Raw genomic sequence first — 18,610 nt, forward strand, 5'->3', positions numbered from 1 at the left:
GTGAGCCTACAAGAAGTTGTGGACCACGGAGAGAGGACTGGGGCAGGATCCTACCATTTAGATGTTTCTCCAGTCAACAGAACTGACAGAAATAGAGATGCACAGAGAGACACACAGTAAAGACAACCAAGGGTGGCCACCACACATTCATACACCTGAGCAGACCAGGGGAGTCTGGTGATATCTCACATGGATCCCAGATGCTGGATCAGCAGCACCCCGTTGTACTTTAAACAGAAGGCTCCTTACCCAGACTTACCTCTGCAGGTAACAGACCAGGTGACATTAGAATTTGTTTTCCTATTGGAGTGGAGGTATCAGACTCCTCCAAAACTTTAGGCAGAGGTTGATCAAAGGGAGTCATAGGGTCCTGGAAAGTCTTCCGGTTCTGCACCCCTAGGAGTTCCTTGACCTCTGCACTCTTCCCTGCTCTGAGGATCTGAGACCCCCAGTGTCTCAAGGTCTAGTCTCTGGAACATTTAGGAATATTGTGGGGTATCCACCAGAGAAGACTGCTCAGACACAGGTCTAAGCCAATAGAAAGTCTTTATTAGCCAGCTGGTGACTACACTGATCCCAGTGTAGTCCTGAGTCTTTCTAAGGGTGAGCTTTTTTTATCTTTTTTACTTTTTAAAGAAAAAAAAACCCATATCCTGGATTGACACATATCAGTTAACAAGAAGAGTTAGCCAGAAGCAAAACTACAGAAGCCAAAAAGCAAGGTTAGGGCAATTAGAGACTTTCTCAGATCTGTGAAATTCGATGGATTGGGTGTTTGCTTTCATTATGGCAAGAGGTGCTGTCAGTGTGCTGAGTTTTATGGCATGAATGGTAATTCCATCCTGGAGAAGGTTGTGCTAAGGTCTGGGGATCTACTAAGGTCTGGGAGCTTGTTACAACACCGAGCTTGCTGGTTCTACCAAGCTTTGTCTCACCTTCTCACTGTGCAGGGGCCTGGACACCAGTAACCCTGACGGGTCATAGTGGCGACTAAGAAGCTTGGGAGGTAACCCATACTGGACACCCATAAAGTGTTTTAAGGAAGCAGCTGGTACCTGATGACTAACCTTGGGCACTTAACCTGGCATATCATTTCCAGCCTCCCTGACTTCTCTGCAGCTCTAGAATGTCATGGAAGTTAGACAGTAGTTGTGACGATGCTCACTGAGCAGTTAGCCTCAGCTGTGTGGCAGGTAGAAGTGTGTCTGAAATGGGGGCTTCTAGGAGGAATCCTGCCCTTCCCTTCCGTGTAACTGACACTGTCACCTATCAGCACTCCTTTCTGGCTCTGCTTCCAGGTGTTGGCATCTATGTACAAACATTATCAATTTGGGTGAGAAAAGTAAGGGTTGGGAGGAAAAGGCAGGGACAGATATCATTCTCTGAGGTTCAACAGACAAGCCCTTCCTTTGGATTCAAATGGTGGTGTAATAGTAGGGAGTTGTGAATGTCCAGGGGAGCCTACCGAGATCCCATTCCAACCTGGAGATCTCATGGGGACGGTTTAGTTCAGAGTAAAATGATTTATTGCACATTAGGACCCCAGAAGGGCAGTGACATTTCATACTTCCTCTTAGCGGGGAAAAGCACACAGCTGGTATGGGGATGGGGTTGTCAGAGCACCAAAGACCCCACGGTCGCTGGGTTGGGGTTGTCCATCAGGCACTGAGAAGTTAAAGCGCTGCAGGAGGCATGTGAAGAAGAGGAAGAGCTCCATGCGGGCCAGTGGTTCCCCTAGGCAAGCTCTGTGGCCTGCGGATGGGGGAGGGACTCAGTCAGACAGGGATCTGGCCTCACAATTCAGGGCATTCTGGGAAGGGGTAGGGAAGCCAGGTACCCAACAGATACCTGCTGAGAATGGCATGAAGGCCTCATGCTTCACGAAGCGGCCCTGGGCATCCAGGAAGTGCTCAGGGTGGAAGCAGAGGGGCTTCTCCCAGACAGTCTCATCCTTCAGCACTGAGGACAGGTTGGTGATGAGGGTTGTCCCCTGGCAGGAGGCACACAGTGTGAACATGGCCCCAGATGGGGACACTATGATCACATGTACGGTCTCTACCTCACATACTTAATCCTTTCATGTAACCTCACCCCTAGAAGCTTCTTAGCCCTCTCCTAAGACAGGGATAAATGACAAGTGACATAGGTATAAACACTGTCACCTGTACTCGTAGGTAGTGACTGCTACAACCACCCTAGCCATGTTTTAGCTTGCTCAATTTTCTAGCTGGTGTTCTGCTGTACAGTTCTTGTGACTGTCCCACTTTCCATACACACAAGGGGAACTTGGAACTGTGCAGTTGAGAATGGATTGCCTAGATTCCAGTCCTCCTTCTCAACAGGGCAGCTCAGGCTGCTGGCTGCCTAGTAACACTGACTGGACATTGGAGGGCCCCAGGCCTACCTTAGGGATAAGGAAGCCCTGCAATTCAATGTCACGAGATGTCTTGTGAGGCACACCAAGTGGGAGGATGTCACCAAATCGCTGCACCTCATGAATGACAGCATTGGTGTAGGGCATGTGGGCCTGGTCTGCCATCTCTGGACACCGTGCCTGCCCTATGACTTCATCAATTTCCTTTTGGACATGGCCTGGAGAAACAGCATCCCCCCAGTTAAGGAGCCCAAGGCAGATGCCCCTTGTCCCTCTACTACCTCTGTGTTAAGGGCTGGTTCCATGGGAAAAAGATGGCTGTCACCCTTGCTGGAGTCTGGGTCAAGTGTCCCAGGTAAGTTTAAGAGGTGAAGCTCACCCCTCCTTCTTCAATCTTCCCAGCCACAGCCAGACTCACTCTGTACATCTGGGTGCAGGATCATGAGCACCAGGGCCCAGGACAGTGTGATCGAAGAGGTCACCATCCCTGCCATGAACAGGTCAGCCACCACCATACGCAGGTTCTCATCATTGAAGCTGCTCTCAGGTTTTCCCTTGGCCTGAGCCAGGCAGAAATGGTAGACTCAGTGGGGAGAGGAAGACCCTCAATGGCCTCCCATTGTCGTCCCCAGGCAACCCAGGTGCTGAGTCACTTGGCGATACACAGGACATCAGCCCACTGCCCCTGGCCCCATCTCTTGCCAATCACCTTCTCCACCTCTGCCAGGAAGGCATCTGTCAGGTCTCGGGGTGGCTGGGTAGGGTCCCGGGTCATCTTGTGCTCATTTAGCAGCTCATCCAGCATGGCCATGAAGGCCTTTTTTCCAGAGAAGACCTTGTCAGGCAGCCCTGGGATGTTCAGGAACACCGGGAACACATTCAGGAACTGTGAGGAACAGAGAGGACCCATAGCGGGACCTGGGTGCTTCCTGTGCTGTGCTCTCCTGAAACAGCCTTGGTTCCCAGCCTCCTCCAGGATAAACTAGTGACGTAGTCCCTCCCAGTGTGAGTTTCTAAACTTCCTGTTTGCCCTGAGCTTCCAGAAGGGCTATCATACTGTGGAAATGGCAGTCTTGTGTGCCTTCCACAGGTACTCACCATTTCCCAACACTTGTCCCCAGTCTGTCCTCTCCTTTCCCATTGAAGTTTGCCCAGCTCCTCCCAAATGCCCTCTCCCTGTCAGTCCTGTATGTTGATCATCTTCCTGAGAGGCCCCAATGTATGTAGTTATCTGGGTACCATGGGCAGGAAGCCAGATTCCTGGTCAAGACTATCTTTCAACAAGTTCAGAAGCCTGATGAAGCGTGGGTCATCATACTCAAATCGGCAGGCGTAGAGGAGGGATGCGATCACATTGCACACTGCTTTGTCCAGTAGGGCGTTAGGGCTGAAAGGGTGTCCTGTGAGTGGAAATGCCGGTCAGGGTGTTTGCTGTCTATCCACACTTGTACCCACCAATCCATCACCTACCATTATAGTTGGTGAAGGCAGCACAGAGGCATCTGGCCTCCTCGGTCACCCACTGCTCCAGTGACTTCTTGCCCAGGCCAAAGTGACGAAAGGTGGACACAGAGAAGCGCCGCTGCTGACGCCAGGCAGGCCCATACTGTGCTAGGACCACACCTGGAGGACCACACCTAGGCCTGAGAACCTCGTCCTCTTTTCTACTCCTGCCCCACTTTATCACCGCTATAGTCTTTATCACTACCATAAGATCCTCTGTCCATCCTGTAACTGTCTGCCTTTGCTGTCTTTTCTCTGTGCCTGTCCCTCCCCCAAGTAGGTCCCAAACTGTCTTTAATCCCCAAACCCTCTCTAGTTTCCATTTTCCCACCATGTTTGTCATTTTCTGCATTTGCCTTGAGAACGCGGTCCAAAGCCCACGTGGTCATTTGTATGCAGTAGTGGCCGGTCAGCAGTGTCCTCGCTGTGTCTCACTAGTGCCTCACGCAGGGCTGTCAGTCCATTTAGGACAACCACAGACTCAAAGGCCAGCTGTAGGCTGAACAGGTCCCCAAATCGGCATCGCAGCTGTAGGGAAGGAGTTAGTGCATTACTGGCAAGTCTGGATCCCTTTGCTTAGCTGTACTGATAGGACCTGGCAGGGCGGTCCAGTAGTGAGTCTCACCGAAGGATGAAATCCTGTATTATTTGTCTAGGGAGTCACCTACAACTCTTTATCAGTCACTTTACCATGATCTTGCTAGTGCCACACTTCTGTCAACTGATCCACTAGCATCCCCATGTCTAGATGCAGAAATGAAGGCTCACTCATGGATGTTAGTAGGGAGTCTGAGAATCTGAAATAGCAAAAGGATGGAAACAGTAGCTGCACCTCTCTCAACTTTGATTTCCTGACAGAAACACTTGTTCAGGATCATGGCCTCTCCCACACTTCCAAAACATTTCCCTCTGGTGGAATGAAAAGGAATGTGAGACCTATATAACTTGATTTTCCTTTTATTTTTATGGCATGTTCATGCATGTGGGAGTGTGTGCGTGCATGTGTGTGCATGTTTGAGCCAAGGTCTCAGTATGTAATCAGGGCTGTCTAGGAACTAGCTATGTGGACCATGCTGGTGTTGAACTCACAGAGATTTGCTTGCCTTTGCCTCCTCTGAGTGCTGGGATTAAAGGTCTGTACTACTGTGTTGGGCCTTTTTTACTTTTAAAGATTTTAAAGTTTTATTTTGTATCATGGGCTAGCCTGGAACTCAACATGAGAGACCAGGTTTGCTTAGAATGCAGATAAATATGTCTGCCTCTGCCTCTCAAGTATTGGGATTAGGGGCATGCCTTAGTGTGACACCTGGCTCTCAACTTTTGGTTAAAGAGAAAGTTTCATTGTGTAGCTTAAGGTGGACTGGAATTTATAACCCACCTGCCTTAGTTTCCCAATTACAGGCCTGTTGAAATTAGCATGCATCCTCACCACCATCATCACTACCCACTAGATTCTGTCATGTTCACTAGATCTCAGACTGGCTGTTAGGTCCCATCCCATGTCCCGGCTGTAGCCTTTGGGAAGTTCAGGGTGTCCTCAGGTCTTATACCACTTTCCACAAGAGAAGGAAGCCTCTTCACTTACTTTGTCCTGGGGACCAGCTCCTGTGCAGCATGTAGTTGCACTACCACCCACTGTGTTCTGATGATCTCTCCTGACCTCCAACAATTCTCTTACCTTTTGGAAGTCTGCTGGCATATTCAGGAAGTCCACCTGTAGCAGGTTCCCAAGCACAGGCAAAGGCATAGGGCCTGGTGGATAGCGGGCAGTCCAGCGGTGGCGCCGGTGCATTAGGTCCACAAGAAGCAGGAAGATGGCTATGAATATGACCACGGACCACAGCTCAGCTCCAGTCAGCAGCCCCATGCCTGCCCCTATGCTCTCTGGATACACTTCTTGGTCCTCACTCCAGCCCCTAGGACCAGGAAAAACAGTGTTATCACAGGCTCGGCACTCCCCTGGCCTGGGCTGGTCCTTTAGAAAGGAGCCAGTGCTGCACTTTGTCCTCTGCTTTATAGCCAAGCTCCTGTGTTATCAGTTCAGATTGCAAGGAAGGGCAATGCAGGCAGGGGCAATGGTAGCCTTAGACGTACCTGCCCTGTAGGTCTTTAAGAGCTTATGTAGGGGACGGGGACGGAAATCTGGGGAAACCATGTAAGCTCAGCATGCTGCTTGTGCTTATCTGGGTACTAGCACCTTCATGGGCAGGTCTCCCCCTGCTCAGGCACTTGGTAAAGAGGAGGTATACAGACAACAAAACATAGAGAGGCTTGGAGTGTTGCCTCGGTCTGGAGTGGGACTTTCCTGGAGGCTTCATTGGAGGACTTGTTTGGCAGTGGGTGAGTAGCCTGAATGGCACAGCAGGACACTTGGCTGTGGGGCCAGGTGCCTGGTAGTGAGGCACTGGTGATTGAGGGGCACTGGGAGGAAGGCGATAGTTGATCACTGATATCAGTGCATCAAGTCCTCTAGGAGTAGGAAGGTGGTCAAGGTCAGGCTACAGAAAGTTTCCCTGACCAGCAGCCCACCCTATGGATGCCAGGGCACACACGCAGCCTTCCACAGTTCAGATACCTGGCACAGGTAGGATGCTTATCACATCCTGGGCATTTGAACATGGGGCTTTATCCTTCTAAAGGAGCAGAGATGCCCTTTGTTCTCACTTTGAGTCAAGCTGCTACATTGTCTGTACAGCCAGAAGAAGCAGGGAGAGTAGGAGGACAGACGAAGGGGCAGCTACATAGGCTGTTCCCTTTTTTTTCCTCTCTAGGTACTTCCAAGGACTGGAACTACCCCCTGCCCCCAGGCATCCTTTTACAATCTCTAGTCAACATCTCTAGTCACTTCTGGAGGGACAGTGTCACTCCTGCCTCTAACTGTCATTAGAAACCAGATGTTAATGCTGTTGATGGCCCTCTCCGTTGTGAGTTGCTTCTTTCTTTCTTTTTTTTTTTGTTTGTTTGTTTTGTTTTTCGAGACAGGGTTTCTCTGTAGCTTTGGAGCCTGTCCTGGAACTAGCTCTTGTAGACCAGGCTGGTCTCGAACTCATGGAGATCTGCCTGCCTCTGCCTCCCGAGTGCTGGGATTAAAGGCGTGCACCACCACCACCCGGTTGAGTTGCTTCTTTCTTGCTTCCAGATTTCCGTTCTTTGATAACTGTGTTAAAACTGTACAGAAATTGTTCTGCTGGAAGCTGTCCTAGGAGTTTTTATTAACTTTTCTCACATCTGTAAGGAAATACCTGTCACGAGCCATCAGGGGACCTGGGGGCTGTTTTGGTTTACAATGTGAGGGCACAGTCCATCATGATGGGAAACGCCTCGGGGTGGGGCATCTCAAAGCTGTGGTGGCGGGAGCATGAGATAGCCAGTTTCCAACAGTCAGTCAGCAGGAGACACACACCTTCAGATAGCAGGAGGGGATCAATACAGATGCCCAGCTCGCTTCCTCCTTTATCCCTTTTTATTCAATCTGTGTGGTTCCAGCCCTTGGAATGGTACCACCAACATCCAGGTAGATCTTTTTGCCCTAGTTAAAGCTCACTGGAAACTCCTTACAGAAACAATCAGGTACATCCTAAGAGATAAATGAGGTCAAGCTGAAAATTTAAATTCAGTACCACAGAGTTCCTTGAAATTTCTTATACACAGAGATTATTGGCTTCATAAATTTTTTTTTCAAGACAGGGTTTCTCTGTGTGTAGCCCTAGCTGTCCTGGAAATGTTTCTGTATACCAGGCTGGCCTTGAACTCACAGAGATCTGGCTGTCTCTGCCTCTGTTTCCCAAGATTAGAGGTGTCTGGCAGCTTCTCCATCACATTTTTAACTGGGCCTGCACGACAAAGAAGTTGGTCAACATAAAGGTTTCTGGATCACTGCCTTTCTTCTTCATTCTTAATTGCTGCTGCTCAGGTCATTGTCTCTATGCTTGCTGACTCTTCTGACTACTCAGATCTGCTCTTGAGATGCCAAAGGGATTTTCAGTTTGATTATTGTCATTTTCAACTACAGAATTTCTTTTGGTCTCTGTTCTTAGTTTCTGTTTCATTACTGGTATTTGTTAATACTTCAGTTTTTTAAATTTTTTTTATGAGTATAGGTGAATGCTGGCAGGTATGTCTGTGCACCTTGTACATGTCTGATGCCTGCAAAGGCCAGAAGAGAACATTGGATCCCCTGGACCTGGAGTGCAGATAGTTGTGAACTTGGATGTGGGTGCTGGGAATTGAACCTGGGTCCTCTGGAAGAGCAGCCAGTGCTCTTAACCACAGAGCCATCTCTCCAGCCCCAATCTTTTACTTTCTAAAGACATCTTTTAGAATTTTGAACAGATTTCAGTGAGCTGATTTAAAGTCTTAATCCAGTGCCTTCAGTGTCAGGGATAGTCTGCACTCACTGTGTATTGACTACTCGTTCTGTTTCTTTGGCCTGTCTCATTATTTTGAAACTGGACATTTCAAGCACTACCATGTGGTTACTCCACACACAAGATTGTTACTTGGGTTTTGTTTCTTTGACAAATAAGTTTTAAGAGAAAAACTTAAAAGGATAAAAAATTTATTTTGGCGTATAGTTTCAGGTGTTTCACTCCATGCCAACCTGCTTCATTGCTAAGGGGCTATGTCCAGACAGAGCATACAGTATTGAGAACGTGGCAGAGCAGAGTGCATCTCATGACAGCTGGGAAGTACTAGGGACAAAATGCAGCCTTCAATGATATAACCCCAATAATTGACTACTTCCAACCCAGGCCTTGATTCTAGTAGTCCATTCAGCTATGACCTCATCAATGAATTAACCCATTTAGTAGACTGAAGCCCTCATGGGCCAGCTACCTCTCAGTATTATACCACCACCCAGGGACCATGACTTCAGTGCAGGAGCCTTTTAGAAGATACTTCTTGTGCAAACCTCAGGAAGAAAAGGAACCTTCCTCCCCACCCTCCAAGACAGAATTTATTTCTGTAACTCTCCTGGCTGTCTTAGAACCCAATTTGTAGACCAGCCTGGATTTGAAATCACAGAGCTCTGCTGGCCTCTGCTCTAACAATGGCAGCAACAACAACAAAATCTCATGTATGGGTCAGAGAATGAAAAGTCAATGAAGAAACTCAGTAAGCCTTTGTGGTTGGGTATGGTAGGAGGTCATGAGAAACCTCCAGGTATGGAGAGGTTGAGTGACCCAAGAATGGGTACATGAGAATCCCTCATGTGAGGGGACTGAGTGATCCTATAGTCAAAGGATTTGCAAGACACTTCCAGTATGGGAAACTGAGCAGTTCCAGAAAAAGACAGATCTACAAGATAACCCTTGTATCTTGGGGAGAAAAAAAGATAAACGTGTTTATTTTTCCTCCTGTAGTTCTCTGTGTTACCTGAACGTAAGACGTGTGCATGTATATGCGAGGGACTAAGATTAGACGGATTTCTGGCAGCAGGAAAGAGATGGTAAAGATGGCACACTCCTGGTTTCTGTCTCACCCTCCTGATCCAAGACAGAGGCCTAGGAGCTTGAGACAGGCCTGGCAGGTTTTTGCTTTGGGATAGTAGTGCATCCCCGCACCAGTCGACAACTTTAAGATTGGGCCAGAAAACATGAAACACTTTGTTGGGGGTGTAGCATGAATAATAAAAACCCAGAGACAGATATTGGGGTTCAGGCTGATGATCAGAAAAGCAAAGCAGTCAAGCCACTAGAGAAGTCTTGCCTCTACCAAGGCTGGGTGACTGTAGAGCTGAGCTTCTACCTCTTCCTGTTTGATATTCCCCTTTAGTGCTGGGATTAAAGGAGTGAGCCATCATGGCCTGGCCTCTGGTGGCTTAGTTTTACCTTCTGGTCTTCAGGCAAGCTTAAATTTATTAAAACATATATAAAATATCACTATATTGGGGTGGACTTTTAGGCGGTGTGGCTGCTTTTAACTCATTCCTGTTCCTTGTAAGTAACCTCCCACCCCATATGCCTCTTAGTAACTCCAGTAAAAAACAAACAAACAAAAAAACACATTAGTTTATCACACTGTGGTGATGTTTGGTCTGTTGTGCATCCCATTTCTTGGTTGAACAGAATGTGTGTGTGTGTGTGTGTGTGTGTGTGTGTGTGTGTGTGTGTATGAGTTGCATCTCCCCAGGAAAAGTCTGTTATTCAACAGCTCTTTAGGAGGAATGCCAGAAAACTGTAGGTCCAGGGCAATGCCGCTGATGGTGTAGGGAATTAGAAGGTCATGATTACGGACTTGCCTCCCAGCCAGAGCTTCAGTGCATGGACATGCATGACATTATTCAGAGCCAGTTTCTCAGAAGAGTCAAGGAGCACAGGTACTATGAACTGAGTCAGTGCACCACAAGGACATAGCTTGGTTGGGCTCCTTTGTGGTGTCTCCCCATCCCACAGGTCCTATTTCAGTCTGCCACATGCTACTCATCAAACTGGATGGCCAAAAGTCAGGCAAGACAGCTTTCATCTCTGTACAGCTTGAGTAGCTGGCAATTGCTAGTAATTGCACGCTGTAGAGAAAGCTCCCAGGCCTTCTATCTCACTTAGTCATCAAAATTTAAAGAAAAAAATTCTGCAATTTTCCTAGTAACCCAGACCCATCACTGTCGACTCCAGCCCCACTAGAATGAAGATCATATTTCTTTGTACCATCTGCACAAGTTTGCAAGTCAGTGAGTTTGACATTAGCTTCCTGTTCTACTCCTAACCTAAAAAGTTCACAGCCCCTAAGGCAGATATAGCTGTCTGAAACCAAGATACTTTCCATTGGCCTTTTATGAAAATGCCTTTGTCTGTGGGCAAAGATCCAAACAGGAAGAAAACATCCTTTGTTGAATTATAATCAACCTCGCTGAGTAGAAATTACAGCGCCAAGGGAGAGCTCACAAGTTTCCCTCTCTGTCCTCCCCACACCCTCTCTGTTGTTTCCGGACCACTGCATTATTTGGCAACCTCGAGGAAGTCACTTAGGAGCTCTCGCTGCTTCCCTAGCTGTGAGAACCATGTCTGTGCTGTTGTCTCCCTGGATGACAAGTAAGAATGTCCAAGTAGGTACAGAGCACATACACACTGCACACAATCCCTGTCTGTCCCTGCAAACGGTGAGGCTGTTGTTCCTTATTCACTAAGCCCCCCTGAAATAATAACATTCAAGATGACCCCTGCACTCTAATCTAGCTATGCCACCTGTCCTGGTCTCTTTCTCTTTGAAGGAAAAATTCAAACATAGGAACTAGATTCAGATTTGAGGGGATTATCATTTATTGAAAACATTACTTCACACACAGAATTTTGAACAAACAGACATGATTTCTCCTTGAAGTAGCAATGCTGTACCACCCAACAGGCAGACCAAATAGAAGGATTATAGCACCCACAAGGCAGGAACCACATGACAGTCACATGAAGTGTGTTTGGGAAGATGATCCAATATTGCCAAAATGCATCATAACTGCTTTCATGAAAAGGGTCAGGATGCCATTGGCCATTTCTGCCATGTTGCATGGTCTCCCATTGCTGTTGCTATGTCTGGAGTCAAGGGAAAATGGATACAACGCAAACAACAGACACAGGTCTTTACCTGGCTAAGTGTCGTTTTTCACCTATCACAGATGTGACCAGCGAGACTCTGGAAAGGCTTCACAATGACAGAGTGGGACCTCCTGTGTGGTCTGTCAACCCTGACTCTAGACAGTATGATCCTGGGATCCTCCTTTTCAACCCCAGAGTGTCGCCTGATGTTACAGAGCAGGACAGGCAGTGACAAGACCCAGCAGGGCACAGGCTCAGGAGTGGGATGAGCATCTTCCCTAAGGGAGCAGCACTGCTGGAGGAGAGGGGTATGGGCCTCCTCTTACTGTGCAGCACTTTATTCCAGTCCCCCAGAAAGAGACTGCCTGTGGGAGAGCTCTGGCGGGACAGACAGAGGGACAGAAGCCTGTGCCGTGTCCTAGAAACTGGAACACTTCCATTTCACTAGTCTGTTTCTGAGTACTCTTGTGGGGTACAAGGCCTTTTCCAGCAAACCCACGAACAGGTCCTCTTCTCCCTACAGTAGGACCACAGTCTTCCATTGCGCACCCCTGAGTGCTGCCTTCTCACAGGCCCGTCTACTTTCAGGACATAGGCAGCAGAATAAATGTCAGGACGCTAACTGCCACATCCCCCAAACTGTGTCCTCTGTGTGTAAAAAGACAGCCTTCCCTTTGAACAGCATTTCTGACAGTGGAGACAAATTTCACTGGGTATGTCTCGTGTCTCTCACAGACATCTGAATAGGGTGAGGGGTTTGTAGCTGAGTAAGGAAGTATTGGACCCAGTGCTCTCAAAGCCATAACCTCTAATTCATCACCAGCAAGGACATGCCAGCTGTGCCCTAGAGCTTAGAAGTCACGCATGTAACCAGCAGGTTCCCTCTGGGTGAGTGAACAGTATAAAGGCTTAACAGAGCACAGGCCGGTGGCCACTGCAGTCACTGCTAACACGGTCAGCTGAGGCTTTGGAAAATGTTCCATTCAGTCCCTTATGAAGCATTTTGTTCCATAAGAATTATTCCAAAACATTTTGTTCTTTGAAGCATTATTTGCACACTCCACGTCTGTCCTTAGGATCAAGCTAAATGGTGGGCAGCTGCTTCAGTTCAACTCTTTCCAGATGCTGCGGGCACAGCCCCAGAGAAAAAAACCAAAATCTCCAACCCCTTCATATCATCGGGGCTAGGAGGCAGAAATACTTTAAAAACACATGGTAGCTTACTTGTAATCTCAACATTATGAGGCTGAGGCAGGAGGATTGTATTGATTTTGATGTCAACCTAGGCTTCAGTATGAAATCTGTCTCAAAACCACAAAACAAACAACTGGAAAGGAAAGCAAATCTCTAGGACTTGAGTCATTGAGTACAGGAAAGAATTCCAAACAAGCAACGAGACACAGGCTGGACTGTTGGAGAGGGGAGTACAGCAGTATCTGCTGCTGACTTCACACACCAACAAGACCAGGAGATAACAATGCTAAAGTACAACAGGATATTAATTGTGCATTCTAGTTGGTGGTCTGTGGTCGTTTCTTGTCAAATTCCTTGTATGTTTAGTGTAGAAGTTCTTGTTTCTGTTTCCTTTTTCTTGTTTGTTTTGAGACAGGATCTCACTATGTAGTTCTGGCTGCCCTGGAACTCACATGCAGACAAGAAGGCCAGGCTGTCCTGGAACTCAAGAGTTTCTCCTGCTCCTGACACCCGACTGCTGGGATTTTTGACCCAGTGTAGATTTCTTTTAGTGTTTCCTAATTAAATGTGGATGGTCCTCTAAGATGGCCAGTCTCTCGACAACAACGAAGGGTACAAGCAGGGCTGGCAAGGGCCCACTCACCAGCTCGTTCTTTCCTTCCTGTCCTTCAGTGAACCCCAAAGGACAAGAAGCAGGGTCTTTGGAGAGAGGTCTGGTTTGCTTAGGTACTGCCTGTGTTTACAAGACCCAGAATACACTCCAAAGGGAAAGTTACACAAAGGCCCAGGGTAGGGTCTCCACCCTGCTGGCTTCAGAGCGAGGTCCTCAGCCCTGAAGCCTGTCTATGCTTCTATTCCAGGGCTCTGTGACTTCTGGGGTGAGCCCCAGGAACCTGCTCTTTCTCAGACCCAGGGTGGTTCTGGCATCTTAGCCTTAGCCTGGGACAACTGAAAACTGCTTGTTCCATCCACCCTCAAGGGACGAGGACCTGGGGTTCCCCTCAGCCCACTCTAACATGGAAAAGCACCCTGCCCAAAGGGGAGGGACTGCCACGCCCTAGTGCCAAGGTCACCCCAGTTCAGGGGCTGGGTGGGGGTCTGTATCTCACCTCTTCTGCAGCAGAGTGGCAGACTCACAAGCCCAGACTTGACAGTAGCAGGTCTGAAGCCCAGCAGAGAGGAAAGTGGTTTCTGCAGCCCTGGAGGAACTGGAGGAGGAGCTCTGGGAAGAAGAGTTCTGAGGAGGAGGGGTGCTGTGAGGAGCAGCAACTCTGAAGAGGAAGGAACAGGGGGAGGAAGCGGGACAATCTGAGGAGGAGGTGACTTTTTGGGAACAAGAAACCACTCCAGGAGGTGGGAATGCTCCGAGGAGGAGGAGGAGCCACTCCAGGAAGGTTGGGGGGGGGGGGGACACGCTCTGAGGAGGAGGAGCCACTCCAGGAAGGTGGGGGGGGGGGGGGGAGACACGCTCTGAGGAGGAGGAGCCACTCGGGGAGGTGGGGGTGGATGCTCTGAGGAGGAGGAGCCATTCTGGGAAGTGACCTAAACTCTGAGGAGGAGGGGGAGGAGTTCCAAGGATGCCTTCCTGGGGAGGTCGGAAATGAGGAGGAGCTCTGAGGAAGAGGCCTTAGCCCTGAAGGGTCAGAGCCTTTCAGTCTCTTCAGTCACCAGAGACCACTTAGGACTTCATAGCTTGTGCTCCCAGAGGAGCCTGGTTTACAGTGGGCCACAGATGGTTCTTGGGGACACGTGATGAGGTTAACAGTTAATTCCCCGTCAGAGACTATGGAGAACAGAAGATGGAGGAAAACGCATGCAAATCCCGAATAATGTCATCTAGTTTTGTCAAGAAAAATTATCCTTCAGGAATTAAGTAGAAAGCAAGACATTTCCAGATAAAAGCTGAAGGGAATCGGTATCAGTGGACGTGCCTTACAAGGCGCGGTAGAAGGAGTTCTCCAGGCTGGAATGAAATGATGCCAGCAGTTACCTCAACCCCCTGAGAAATGAGCACAGGGCAGGGTAACAACACCGGGAATAAAAGTGTCAGTGTGCTTCGGGGCTGTAATTCCTTTCTTTTTGCCTGTGTGGCTGCAAACACCAATGCATAAAAAATAATTACTAATCCGTGCTCACAATTATAAGTGTGCAATGTGTGGCAATGTTAGTATAGTGTTAGAGGGACCAACATGAAATGCACAGACGTTGTATACTACAGAAAGGAAATTGATACTCAAACAAGGGTTTTATAACTTTAAGGTGTTGATTACCATCTTGATGCTCACTGTCCTTGAGTGTGTAGTGTGGCAGAAAGAAGCAAGATCCTGCCTCAGCAAGGTGGAAGATGAGAACCATATTCCAGCAGTTATCCTACCTCTGTATTCACTCAGGGGCATGTCCTCCCCATCCCATGTACATACACACCCTAATAGTGAGCATTAAAAGATGGTGAGTTAATCCCCAAGGTAAATAATGAAAAACAAAATGCACAAACATGAGAAGAGAATCAAAGAGGAACACTAAGAGTATCAGCTGAGTTCAAAAAGGCAAAGGTGTGGGAGTTAAGGGGACGATAGAAGGAATGCAGAGCTAAAAATACAACGTGGATTAGGTAAGAGTCCTTGCTTGCTTTCTGTTGCTGTGATATGAACACTTGCACCAAAAGAGACTCTGTGGAGGAAAGGAATGATTTCAGATTCCACCTCCAGGTCACAGTCCATCACTGAGGGAAGTCAGGGCAGAAGCTGAAGCAGAAACCATAGAGGATGCTGCATACTAGCTGGTTCATAGGCTTGTCTTTAGCTAGTTTTCTTTTTCTTTTTTTTTTAAAGTGAATATTTTTAATATTTTTATTTATTATGTATACAGTATTCTATCTGTGTGTATGCCTGCAGGCCCATAAGAGGGCACCAGACCCCATTAGAGATGGTTGTGAGCCACCATGTGGTTGCTGGGAATTGAACTCAGGACCTTTGGAAGAGCAGGCAATGCTCTTAACCGCTGAGCCATCTCTCCAGCCCCTTAGCTAGTTTTCTTATCCAGCCAAGGATGTTGTGCCTGGGGAATGATGCCACCTGTGTTGGTTGGGCCTTCATATATCAATTAACAATTAAGGTGATCAGAAAGACATGCCTGCAGGTCAATATGGCCCAGGATTCTCTCAATTGAGATTCCTTTCTCAGGTGACCCCTGACTGGGTCAAGGTGACAGCTAAAGCTGAACTAGCAGGTATTTCCTCTCAGTAATCAGTTGAAGAGTAATTGAAGTGTACCTGAGTTAAACCCTCTTTTTGAAAGCAGAGACTGATAAATCGGTTAAGAAATTAGATCCATGTGCATACTGGTTTCAGGAGAGCCATCAGACACAGCAAAATGAAGCTGAGACTGTAAACATAAGAAATTTGTTCAGTGCAAAAGATAACCAAACCGAGGTGGCTGTATTGGAGTTTATTAGATGATTCAAAGTTTATGGCGGGAAGAAGATACAGAAACTGCAAATGCACAGTCATACACCACATATTGATGATGTTATTCAAGGACAGACGGTATAGATGCTTGTGTCCTATAGGATTGTGTCACCAGGTGACTTCACGGCCACCTTCGTTTCTGTAAATACTCTATAGTGTCTGCTCAAGGATGCAGTGCGGAGATAATGCAGTCCTCAGACCAGTTGCACCCCGCAGTGACGTCTGACTGAGTGTATGGAATAGAGAGATGTAAGTAGATGGGGTAAAAGGGAAAGTTCCAGAGGAGGAGGATAGCTGTGCAGTCATAGGTGAGGGGTTGATACCTGACTGTCAGCAGTGGATAGAAACACCACACAGAGGCTTCTTAAGGATATTCAGTATTTAAACCAATTAGTCCAGGTCTGTGAAACAGCTGGCCCTCCTAGGCAAGAGAGACACTGAGCCTCAGCATGTGCACATTTCCAAAAGCACAGAATCATTCTCCTGGATCGATTGCATATTAAGCCAGATCAACTTTCAATACCCTTTAAAAACTGGAGCATGGTTGGGCATGGTTGGGCATGGTAGCATATGCCTGAAATCCCAGCAGTAGGAAAGCTACAGCAGAAGGATTGCTGCAAGTTTGAGGCATTTCAGGCCAGCCTGGGCTACATAGTGAGGCTCTGTCTTTAAAAAAGTCATAAATAGGATTTCTTGTTGCTGTGGAGCCAGCCTACAAATGCATATATCAGCGGTGAAATGGAAACTAGACAAGCGTGTGTGAATCAGCAACAGCATTCTGTCAAACAACCAGAGGGTCACAATGCAAATGAAATCAGACAATAACCCGAGATCAATGGAAACAACACAATATGCACACATCAATCACATACGCATACAGAATTCTAAGGATGCTCAAGGAGGTAATTGTAAACACATGACCATAGCAGCATCATTCATAGTAGCTGAAGGAGGAACCACAGTGCCTACTGACAGCTGAGTGAATTAAAAAGAAAAAAATCTGTAATCTGAGACCCCCAGGGCATGTTTATAACAGCTCCTAGATACAGTTTTTTTGTTTTTGCTTTTTAAGACAGGGTTTCTCTGTAACTTTGAAGCCTCTCCTTGCTCTGTAGACCTTTCTGACCTTTGAGATCCATCTTTTTCTGCCTCCTGAGTAATGGGATTAAAGGCATGTGCCACCACTGCCGAGCAAAATACAGGTTTTTTCCCTTAGTTTTTTAAAGCTGTATTTTAGTTTAATTTATATATACCTGTATGTGTCGGTGAGAAATTTGTTTGTGTGTTTGCCACATGTGTGTGGGTTCCTAGTGTCCTGAGGCCAGAAAAGGATGTTGGATCTCCCAGAGCTGGAGTTATAGGTCTAATGAGTCTCCAACATAGGTGTAGGGGATGGAACTTAGGTCCTCTGGAGAAGCAACCTTGAGCCATCTCCCCAGGCCCTGGAGGCTTTTAAAAATGTATACACAACTATGAGGTTTATTTTATAAGTCAGGTACTGTGAGAGATTAATGGTAATAACTAATGACAATTATAATTACAGTGGAATCCTTCTCTCAGATATCTCATTGCACCCACACAATACTATATGTGATGCTGTGGGTTGATGCTAGGATGATGAGCAGGAATGAGAATGTGGGCATTGTGACATAGCATCAGGAGACCATCACCTTCCTCCTTGAACACAGAACTGTGTTACTACAGAGTTAGATCCAGTAACACAAACCCTTATAGTGTCCCTAATAACATGAACACGTGGGACAAAGACACCCTTATGTTCCCAATGTAAGAGTGATGGTGAAAAATATAAGAGATTTAGTGAGACTCCTCTGAATAGTACACAATTCCAAATCTGAGAATTGTTCATTTATGGAACTTTCCAGGTAATGCTTTTGGACCATGGTTGTCTGCTGTAATTGAAACCAGAGAAAGACAAGTTCTGGGTGAGTGCTGTTCATTGGCACAGTGGACGATCGTTCAGCTGTAAAGAGCGAGTGTGAAGCCCGCTGAACACCAAGGAGCCGTGAAGACTTCAGTCAGTCACAGACAGCCAGTGCACGACTGCACTCTGTCAATCACAGAAATAGAAGGCAGGAAGATGGGTGCTAGGGTTGGACAGAGGAGAGAATGGGGAGCTACTGTCCTGGGGTGCAGAGCTCCAGCTTTAGCAGATGAAGTGATCTTGGGAGGAATCGTGGTGGTGGCTGCACTCTGGGACTGACTGATACCCCTAAGCTGTGCTCTGCAAAAGCAGGGATGAGCTGTGGTGTGACTCACCGGAGCTGCAGGCTGAGCATGCATAAGGCCTTGGGATCAATTCCCAACACCACAAGAAATAGAGTGGTAAGGCTGGTAAATATTAGTGATGGCTAACCAAAATAAAACCAGAAAGACACACAGACATGCTTCAATTTGCCTTGCATGCCAAGGAGCACGGCCAGGGCAATCGTATGACCTCAGCTTGGGCATTTCTATCCTGCACATTCCAGGACAAGTGCTTGAGTCTTTTGGGCCTGTCACTAGATGTTGCCTGAGAACATGTTG

General features: G+C 47.5%; 1 protein-coding gene across 2 annotated transcripts; it reads right to left on the reverse strand.

The window, feature by feature from the left end:
* Nucleotides 1-529: 529 nt before the first annotated feature.
* LOC119823358 (cytochrome P450 2D4-like) lies at nucleotides 530-13,926 on the reverse strand. Of its 2 annotated transcripts, XM_038343319.2 has the most exons (11): nucleotides 13,710-13,926; nucleotides 7,633-7,710; nucleotides 5,556-5,793; nucleotides 4,234-4,405; nucleotides 3,845-3,997; nucleotides 3,614-3,774; nucleotides 3,084-3,260; nucleotides 2,793-2,934; nucleotides 2,405-2,592; nucleotides 1,849-1,990; nucleotides 530-1,752 (listed from the first exon to the last, which is right to left on the reverse strand). In XM_038343319.2, exons 3-11 carry the CDS (start codon nucleotides 5,742-5,744, stop codon nucleotides 1,574-1,576), a joined length of 1,503 nt encoding a protein of 500 aa, XP_038199247.1. In that variant the 5' UTR covers nucleotides 5,745-5,793; nucleotides 7,633-7,710; nucleotides 13,710-13,926; the 3' UTR covers nucleotides 530-1,573. The 2 variants fall into 2 exon arrangements, with proteins under 2 accessions (XP_038199247.1, XP_038199246.1); XM_038343318.2 differs by lacking the exon at nucleotides 7,633-7,710.
* Between the last annotated feature and the right edge of the window lie 4,684 nt (nucleotides 13,927-18,610).

The sequence above is a fragment of the Arvicola amphibius genome, chromosome 9 (assembly GCF_903992535.2).
Source record: "Arvicola amphibius chromosome 9, mArvAmp1.2, whole genome shotgun sequence".
Taxonomy (NCBI): domain Eukaryota; kingdom Metazoa; phylum Chordata; class Mammalia; order Rodentia; family Cricetidae; genus Arvicola; species Arvicola amphibius.

Excerpts from the sequence above, each read along its gene's own strand:
- LOC119823358 (XM_038343318.2), bottom strand. The coding sequence starts at position 5,744 with ATGGGGCTGCTGACTGGAGCTGAGCTGTGGTCCGTGGTCATATTCATA. Across the intron at positions 4,406-5,555 it reads TGCCAGCAGACTTCCAAAAG|CTGCGATGCCGATTTGGGGA; the intron begins GTAAGAGAATTG and ends CCTTCCCTACAG. Across the intron at positions 2,935-3,083 it reads TCCTGGCAGAGGTGGAGAAG|GCCAAGGGAAAACCTGAGAG; the intron begins GTGATTGGCAAG and ends TGCCTGGCTCAG.